The following is a 9,884-nucleotide window of genomic DNA, read 5'->3' as shown; positions in this document are numbered from 1 at the left end:
TTTCCTATTTTCTTTCTAGCTGTCATCTCTACTAATCTCCCTAGATGTCATCCCACCCATCCCACCCATCTCCCTAGATGTCATCCCAACCATCTACCTAGATGTCATCTCACTCATCTCCCTAGATGTCATCCATTATTTCTATCTAGATATCATCCCACTCACCTCCCTAAATGTCATCCCACTAATCTCCCTAGATGTCATCTCTACTTTCTGTCTAGATATCCTCTCACCCATCTCTCTAGATATCATCCTGCTCATCTTCCTAGATGTCATCCCACTCATCTCCCTAGTTGTCATCCCACTCATCTCCCTAGATGTCATCATACCCATCACCATAGATGTCATCCCACTCATCTCCCTTGATGTCATCCCACTCATCTCACTAGATGTCATCCCACTCATTTGCCTTGATGTCATCCCACTCATCTCCCTAGATGTCATCTTACTCATATCCCTAAAGTCATCCCACTCATCTCCCTAGATGTCATCTCACCCATCTCCCTAGATGTCATCCAACCCATCTCTCTAGATGTCATCTAACCTATCACACTAGATGTCATCCCACCTATCTCCCTAGATGTCATCACACTCATCTCCCTAGATGTCATCAATTATTTCTATCTAGATGTTATCCCACTCACCTCCCTAGATGTCATCCCACTAATCTCCCTATATGTCATCTCTACTTTCTGTCTAGATGTCATCTCACCCATCTTTCTATATGTTATCTAACCCATCACCATAGATGTCATACCACTCATCTCCCTAGATGTCATCTCACCCATCTGCCTAGATGTCATCCAACCCGTCTCTCTAGATGTCATCTAACCCATCACCCTAGATGTCATCCCACTCATCTCCCTAGATGTCATCTCACCCATCTCCCTAGATGTCATCCAACCCATCTCTCTAGATGTTATCTAACCCATCACCCTAGATGTCATCCCACCTATCTCCCTAGACGTCATCACACTCATTTTCCTATTTTCTTTCTAGCTGTCATCTCTACTGTCATCTCTGTCTAGATGTTACCCAACTATCTCCCTAGATGTCATCCCACCCATCCCACCCATCTCCCTCGATGTCATCCCTACCATCCACCTAGATTTCATCCCACTGATCTCCCTAGATGTCATCCCACTCATATCCCTAGATGTCATCTCGCCCATCTCCCTAGATGTCATCCCGCCCATCTCCCTAGATGTCATCCCGCCCATCTCCCTAGATGTCATCCAACCCATCTCTCTAGATGTCATCTAGCCCATCACCCTAGATGTCATCCCACCCATCTCCTAGATGTCACCCCACCTATCTCCTTAGATGTCATCACACTCATCTTCCTAGATGTCATTTCACCCATCTCCCCATATGTCATTCGACCCATCAACCTAGATGTCATTCCACTCATCTCCCTCTAGATCTCATGTTAAGTCTCCACAATCGAGCCTAACAAAATGAGATAATTCATGCGTCTCGCTTTTGCTCCCCTTTTCCCCTATGATCACGTTGGCATGTCTAATTTCATTATTATCTCCATCTCTTTCGATACGTTACAGCGGTAATGAATTCAACTTTTCGACTCCTGTAAAGATTCTCGTCACACCCCAGTACCCATCGCTTTTTATTCATCATTCATACGGGACTTTTGTGCTCGCTTTGGTGAGATGATTGTTCGAAACTCACAGTTCTGCTGGTATCAAATAATTTAACACAATTTTTATCTCAACATCACAGAACGTCACGTGTTTTTTTTTCGTGTTATTGCGCAGAAAAACTGAATACTAATTAAGCTTGGGCTTGAGATGAATGCAACCTGAATTATAATAAATTTAATTCCTTTGAAAATCCTGAAATAAAATTACCATTATTAACGGTACTGATATATATAAAAAGACGTGTTTTCGGGGTCTCTAAATATCATCTCATACCATCTTCTTTGTGGTGAAAGAAAATTTCAACAAGGTATGCCACAAACTTTGCTAGTTATATTTTTGTTAAAAAGATGTTTAAATTTTGTATTGAGTTTTAGAAAATAGTTTTAATATTAAATAAAATATATATATAATATTTGCTAATAACGTTTATCGTTTGTTTCTGCGTTTTAAAATCATGTGTATAGGCATAATAGCTTTTATTTTTAAAAAGCATTTAACTTCTGTTTTAAATTAAATGTCATTGGTTTCCCAGTCAACAAAAAAACGCGCAAATCATCATGGAAATTGTTCGAAAGTTTATCAGCAATTTAATTGATGTTAGTGCAGAATAAAGAATACCCAACCACTGCTATATTTCATTACTATTATTACCAATCCAAATGAGTGAAAAGTGAAAAGTTTAGAAAAGTAATTGCTCGCTAGATACCTTACAGCTCATATGATTGTACCTGATGTAAGAAGAGATGTTGCTATCGCGTTTACAGGTTCACTTTGTTTCCGTAAAGTAGATTGTGTAGACTAGCATGTATAAGTAAAGTACAATTCACAACTGACAACGTTAAAAGCAACAGATTTCCAAAGTGCTTAAAGTCAAGTATGGTTGGCACACTCACGTCAGTCCTTGTTCCGCTTAGTCTACATTTAGAACTTGATACTTTGTATTTTATTTCTAGCCAATTTGTCATAATCTCCCTATAGTAATTTTCTTTTTTATGCGTTTAGTAAACCTCTTCGATGGATGAACTCTTATCCAACACGCCAGGTCCCGATTCCGCCTAGTCTTAGGTTTATGGACTATAGTCTAAGATAAACCGTGTTTGTCTTTTATCTCTCATCTCACGTGATCCCCGTCTTCACATGACACTCCTTCTTGTCTTATCGTTCTTTCCGGTTGTATTCCTGAGCTCCATACTTATAGACTACCTAAAAATGTAGGGTTACCTCTAGGTTGATGTCGTGCCTCGTTAGCCAATCCCCCACCTTCAATTAAAGTACATTGCATTCGCTCACCTAGTGACCCCTACTCTACATCCCCAAATCGTCTTAAATAAACTATTAAGTGCCCACTGTATACTTTTGCATTTCTATATGTCTATCTCAAGGCTTAGGCTAAGCGCTTATCCATTTCATTCGATCCCCGAAGGAATTAATCAATCGTTCAGATGCTGCGGTTTTTAGAACCATTTTCTATGTTTCTACTCATTCCATTGTTCACACGTAACAGCTATCTCGTTATAATCTATAAATATAATTCTCTTCCTGGGGACCATGTCGTAAACGCACACCGTTACTCCCCCGCTCTCTAGGCATATAGCTACCACCCCCACCATTCTGTTGAGCTAAGGTTCACCACGTATGTTTACAATCGTAGATCCGGGTCGAATAATAGTAACGGCTATTAGGAGCAGATAATTTGGCTTTTAAACGATTTGAAACTAAGGAGAGGTAAGATATTCTGCTTGATCTTTTCATTGTCGTCAGTAAACTGTCGTCACGGACGGCTACTTTCACGGTGGCCGGGGGGGGGGGGGGATGGAAGGAAGGGTAGTGTCGAATTCACTAACTATAAAGTACTGAAAAGTAAAAAATAAAACAACTAAATAGCGGCGTATGATACGCCGCAGGTCAGCTTGTAACATTAATTTCCTTTCCCCATCATACGCAGCCCTGAATACTTTAAGTTAAGGAATTAACCCTTATCATTGGCATACCAGTAAAACAGTGATTTAACTATTTACTAGTTACAGGATCAAAGTAATGTTTAAATAATCATATCCAATAACTTTTATTTAGTTTTCATGTTGATGTTTTACAGGTTACGGTCATGTTGAAGTCTATACTAGTCGTGTTTGCTGTGGCGGTGTCAGTCTGTGGTGCATTCTCAAGAGAGAAACGTGGAGATGTTGATTCTGCTTGGTTTGTGAGCAACACCAAGTTATGCCTGCGTTGGTCGGGGACGTTTGACAGCTATCAATGTGGTGGTAGAAACGTGTCTGAAAACCTGTGCGCCAACGTCAACCAAATGACCCCTTTTTACCACGACTGGACGGATTGGAGGATTGGTGGCTGTAAGATGCAATGGGGGATCATTTCCTCTGCAAGTAATCCACCAGATTGGCTGAGTAAAGTGAAGATGTGCTATCAGTGGTACGCAGAGTCTGACGCTGCTCAATGTGGGGGTGATGCTGGTAAAACCTACTGCGCTGATGTCAACAAATACACCACTGAATATCTTGATGATACAACCAAACGTGATGGGGGCTGTATGATGAGATGGATGATTCAAGTCCCGGACAGCTCCCCAACTTGGATGAAAGGCGTACAGATGTGCTTCAACTGGGAAGCAGACGGAGACGCTGCACAGTGTGGTGGAACAGCTCCATTGAGCCAGTGCGTCAAAGCAAACAGTTGGACCGAGTACTACCGTGACAAAACGGACGACAGGAGGGGAGGCTGCATGATGAGCTGGGGCTTGAAGACTTCTAATTAAAGTCAAGTAGAAAGTTATTGAAGATATTTCATTATCTTGGTTGTTGATTTAGAAAAAATCAAATGCTTGTAATATCACTTGAGAAAATAAATTCAAAAAATATTGTTCATGTATTAAGTGTTATATATGTTATTAAATGCTATATATTTGCAGAATGTATACAAGTTATATAAATGGAAATATAAAGTGTGATTCTCCTAGACAGTCTATACTGTAAGGCAAATTGTATTTCCTAATTTTGCTGAATTCTTACAGAGATGAACCTTAGACGTCAGTCCCACCTCATAAACCCCTGGTAAAAGGGCTAGGGCTAGGGCTAGGGCTAGGGCTAGGGCTAGGGCTAGGGCTAGGGCTAGGGCTAGGGCTAGGGCTAGGGCTAGGGCTAGGGCTAGGGCTAGGGCTAGGGCTAGGGCTAGGGCTAGGGCTAGGGCTAGGGCTAGGGCTAGGGCTAGGGCTAGGGCTAGGGCTAGGGCTAGGGCTAGGGCTAGGGCTAGGGCTAGGGCTAGGGCTAGTGCTAGGGCTAGGGCTAGGGCTAGGGCTAGGGCTAGGGCTAGGGCTAGGGCTAGGGCTAGGGCTAGGGCTAGGGCTAGGGCTTGGGCTAGGGCTAGGGCTAGGGCTAGGGCTAGGGCTAGGGCTAGGGCTAGGGCTAGGGCTAGGGCTAGGGCTTGGGCTAGGGCTAGGGCTAGGGCTAGGGCTAGGGCTAGGGCTAGGGCTAGGGCTAGGGCTAGGGCTAGGGCTAGGGCTAGGGCTAGGGCTAGGGCTAGGGCTAGGGCTAGGGCTAGGGCTAGGGCTAGGGCTAGGGCTAGGGCTAGGGCTAGGGCTAGGGCTAGGGCTAGGGCTAGGGCTAGGGCTAGGGCTAGGGCTAGGGCTAGGGCTAGGGCTAGGGCTAGGGCTAGGGCTAGGGCTAGGGCTAGGGCTAGGGCTAGGGCTAGGGCTAGGGCTAGGGCTAGGGCTAGGGCTAGGGCTAGGGCTAGGGCTAGGGCTAGGGCTAGGGCTAGGGCTAGGGTGAGAAAGACGTCAACTAGGTATGTTACATTTATCTCACAATTGTCAAATGTAGAATGGACTTCCTACCCGAAGTATTCGTGTGCTTACAACAGCGTTGTGAAAGACTTGACATACTACAGACAAGCTGTAAACATAGTTTTCGACTCGACAGTGAAAACACGTTCTGTTCTAACCACACGGTATCCAAATGAAAAGACACGTGTTCAAGTTCGAATAGACAACATAAAAAAGAGTGGGAGGGTCTTAAAGAACAAATCCCAAAGCAACCTTACAGGGGTCAGTGGATTGCTAGTAGAAGCAACTAATACACTTTCACTGGTCACCAGGCTCCGTTTATTATTTCAGTTAAGTCATTGATTGCAGTAGCCACATCCCGCCCCCTTCCACCGGGAAAAAACTATTGTAAAGAGCTCTTTAAAAAATAACATAGGCTGGTTCTCATTTTAGAAACTCAAGTGCACCCCGGGTAATATAAATGTTAGGGCTCCGGTGAACAACACTTTACAGTGTGTGAGAGTGTAGGTCCTATAGGGCTGGTAAGTAGGTCAATAAACAGTTCTATGGCTCATGCAAGTTTTATCAAGCCGTAGCACTGGTTGGTGACCTACGTACCAGCCCTATAGTTGATTATCTACACGTCTCTTTCATGTGTGTGTGGTTGGAGTCTATGCATGCGACATTTTTGTGAGGATATAGTCAAAAATATGTGTGGGATTGTAGTTGACCATCCATAGGTCCCACGTTTGTATAACGTCGTAGCTGACCAAACATCAACTTTCGTAAATGGTCGCGTATGATCGCCCGTGACGCCAAACCATCATCTCCATTGTATAATGCGTTACACAATCCCGCTACTCCTACTCACAAATTCTTTGATTTCGCAACATCGATCAAGTGCACATATGTTGGATTGCTAATCGATTTAATTTCTTTCTAATACGAACAAAGACATTTTAAAGTAACTTTTACAGTAAAGGCAGTGTATAAGGTCGTATGTGGGGGTCTATTACATTAGGAAGTTGTGTCCAGTAGAGTGGATGTCCACTACAGGACGTTGTTGGGTCTAGCACAGGTCCAATGCAATATCCGTTATGAAAAGAATGCAGTTTCTAGATCCAGTTGGTGAATGAGGTGCACTCTGCTTTACCTTCCGCGCGGGTAGAAAGTTTACTTTGATTTTTTACCAACACACCCACACCCACATACACACACACAATTACACTCACACGCGCGTGCGCAAACACACACATATATATAATATACATTATATTAAGTGTAGTCTATGTATAGTTTATTTAGATATATAAGATATACATATATATAATTTATATTTTTTAATTTTATATTATAAATATATAAATATAAATATACATACACAAACAACGATATATATATATATATATATATATATATATATATATATATATATATATATATATATATATATATATATATATATATATATATATGTATATATATATATATATATATATATATATATATATATATATATACAAACAAACAAACACACACACACACACACACACACACATATATATATATATATATATATATATATATATATATATATATATATATATATATATATATATATATATATATATAATGTATGTGTGTGGGGGGAATGGTTGTGTATTTGTGTGTGTAAAGAATACGAGACGAAAACAAAATAATTAAGAAGTTAATATTCCTCATTTTATTGCAGTGTTTTATTTCAAATATTTCATTCATCCAGTTAATTAAACAAGCTATTAGTCAGTAATATAACATCGATAACTCTTTGGTGAAGAGAGTTGTCAAAGGGCTTTCTGTAGAAACAGATGGCTGGCTGTAAACATGCCAACTGCATTGGAAAAAGTGATTAATCTCTTCCCGATATGCAGCGGCGTAACGTGTCGGTCGGGGGAGCGTGGGATTAAAAGGCTGTGGCCATTATATATATATATATATATATATATATATATATATATATATATATATATATATATATATATATATATATACATATACATATATATATATATATATATATATATATATATATATATATATATATATATATATATATATATACAACCATACAATATCTTACCCGTCCCCGTGTGTTGCCGCGGTCTCAGAAGTAAGTCTGACTCAGTATTTTAAGACGGTTTCATAATTGCATTACCAATCCTATGTTCTTAGACTTGTGAACTTATTGATAACACAGATTTTTAAAGTAAAGCATTTTCGGTACGTTTATTCATACACTTTCTCCATATATTTGCACATCGTTTCAACTACTGTTACATGTACAAGATGCCTGAGAAAAACCTGCCATGTTAACTTCCTGCCATGGACTTCAAATTGACGGAATAGAGAACGACTGGAAGAACATTTTTCTTCTTAAAAATAATGAAATGAGAAAAAAATAGTTACCAGATAATTTACATAGTTTAATTAAAACACTCGGGGGCCCCTGGACCTCAGGGCCTCTTGGTCTTTATCCTGCTGCTAACATGGTTGTTCCGCCACTGCCGATTAACCACATATGAGATAGATGACTGATGTACAATCAAATTTCTTAAGTGTATTTTTATTTAGATAATTCAATCAGGTGTGTTTATTTCAAAGGCAGCACGAGACGCGTGGGTTTTAATCCTAATCCAGGAATTTTGTGCGTGGGTTAGACAGAAGGAATAAAAAGTCTAGCACAACGGTGTAGGGTGTAGTGTGCGGCAGTAGACGTGGACATCAGACTTCTCGGGTAAATCGTTTAATTCAACTTTATTTTTTTTAATTTTAAAATCGTGTATATTTATTATTTTCCTGTATTTGATTTTTAATCATCATCATCATCATTATCTTTTCTGTGAAACCGCTATGGAGAAAAGCGACGCAACCAGATATTTCCATCGTATTTGTTTCTGGGCGATTCCTTCAAATTGGGCATTCAGGCTGCTTCTGTTTTTTTCGGCCTAACTACTTTCCTCTATCCTTGTGGATTCTAATCTTTTTTGTTGGTTTATGAAGAGTTTGTCCAGCTTATGCCCATTTGCGTTTTTGTTTTTCTTTGTAAAAATGGTCTTGCCCAGTCTTGCTCCACGGATCGGCATTGGTAACTTTTTCAGACCACCTGATGTTGAATATGCGGCGGAGGCACCTGTTAATGAAATTTTGAAGAAGTTATTAGCTGGTGTTACTCTTAAAGTCTTTGAACCATGTAGGGCAACGAATATTTTGGAAAGCTTATATTGTCCATGTTGTGCGGGAGGTGTTGCTGATACGGCTTTTCATGTCCTCATCTGGTACTCCATCCTTCCTTACTACACTTCCTATATATCAGTCGGAGCTCCCGTTTATCGTTAATCTGTCTTAAGTGCTTCGCTGAGTTTGCTTTGCTTGGACTAGGCACACTATTGAGGATGTGAGAGGAGGCTGCTGCTATCCGCAAAATCTAAGTCCTCTAGCTGTTCAATGAGAGTCCACCGAATTCCAGTTTTTTTGGCGTTAGGTTGTTCACCTCATGATGCCGTATATGACTATAAAAAAAAACAATTGCAAAAGCCGTAATCCAGTTTTCATCGGTAAAGGCTAGACAACTTGTTGTGGATAATCTGTCAGTTTGAGAGTATATAGCTGTTTGATAATGTTAATAAATACTTTTGTAGGGATTCCATAGTGCTTCATCAACTTCAAAACATCTCTCTCAACACTATCAAATTATTTCTCAACAAAGTCATGTAGAGATGCATAGTGGCTAAGCGGTCGTTAACTAACAAGTTCTGTCAAAAACCTGCCTGTTTGGTCTTAATTTTTTGTCCACAGCCTCCTTTTGCTTCTCAATCTTGATTTTCGTGAGTATCTTTGTAGGGAGTAATAATAATATCATTCCTCTCCAATTGCTTAATTGAGAAATGTCACCTTTATTTGATATCTTCACTAGATTATCAGTTTCCAATTCGCAGGGACTTGTTCTTGTTCAGACATTTTTCTGTAAGAATGGTTACAACATGTCCACTGTTGCAGATAGGTCTGTTTTAAATGCCTATGGTAGAATTCCATTTGGCTCAGCTGACTTATTCTTAATCTTGCTGATGGCTTCAAAGACATAAGCCTTAGACTGTAGACATGTGTCCATCTGTAGCAGTTCTGAAGTGGGTGGTATATCTTGAGTAGTTGGTGTAGGTGATCTATTTAAAATCTTCTAAAAAAGCTGGACCCAGCGATCTCTATCTTCAGGATCACTTGTTACAGCTTTCCGATTTTATTCCTTCAAAGAACTACTGGGGTTTTCTTGCCTAACAAGGTTCTTGTAATGGCGTACAGATTTTTAAGTTAACTTGTCATGTAGCTACCTCAGCTTCTTTTTTTTTATTTCCAAAATTAAACGTTTCCTTTCAATGTTTGCGATTACTTCTGAAGCTCCACCCCCCACCCCGTTTGTC

At 40.1% G+C, this 9,884-nt stretch overlaps 2 protein-coding genes across 3 annotated transcripts in view; both read left to right on the top strand.

Moving 5' to 3' along the window:
• The first annotated feature begins 1,881 nt into the window (after positions 1-1,881).
• LOC131943582 (perivitellin-2 67 kDa subunit-like) lies at positions 1,882-4,533 on the top strand. Its single transcript, XM_059303792.1, has 2 exons — positions 1,882-1,965; positions 3,754-4,533. Exon 2 carries the CDS (start codon positions 3,763-3,765, stop codon positions 4,426-4,428), a length of 666 nt encoding a protein of 221 aa, XP_059159775.1. The 5' UTR covers positions 1,882-1,965; positions 3,754-3,762; the 3' UTR covers positions 4,429-4,533.
• Positions 4,534-8,090: 3,557 nt separating this feature from the next.
• Positions 8,091-9,884, top strand: part of LOC131943561 (perlucin-like protein) — a 7,283-nt gene continuing 5,489 nt past the window's right edge. For both annotated transcript variants that reach the window (XM_059303744.1, XM_059303743.1), the window contains exon 1: positions 8,091-8,203. The gene's annotated coding sequence lies outside the window, so the exon portion shown is untranslated. The remainder of the gene's footprint in view (positions 8,204-9,884) is intronic.

Source organism: Physella acuta, unplaced genomic scaffold (genome assembly GCF_028476545.2).
Source record: "Physella acuta isolate Inbredline_101_S28 unplaced genomic scaffold, ASM2847654v3 ptg000462l, whole genome shotgun sequence".
Lineage (NCBI taxonomy): Eukaryota > Metazoa > Mollusca > Gastropoda > Physidae > Physella > Physella acuta.
The sequence above is the reverse complement of the archived record's forward strand: the minus strand, read 5'-3'. Positions and strand labels throughout refer to the sequence as shown.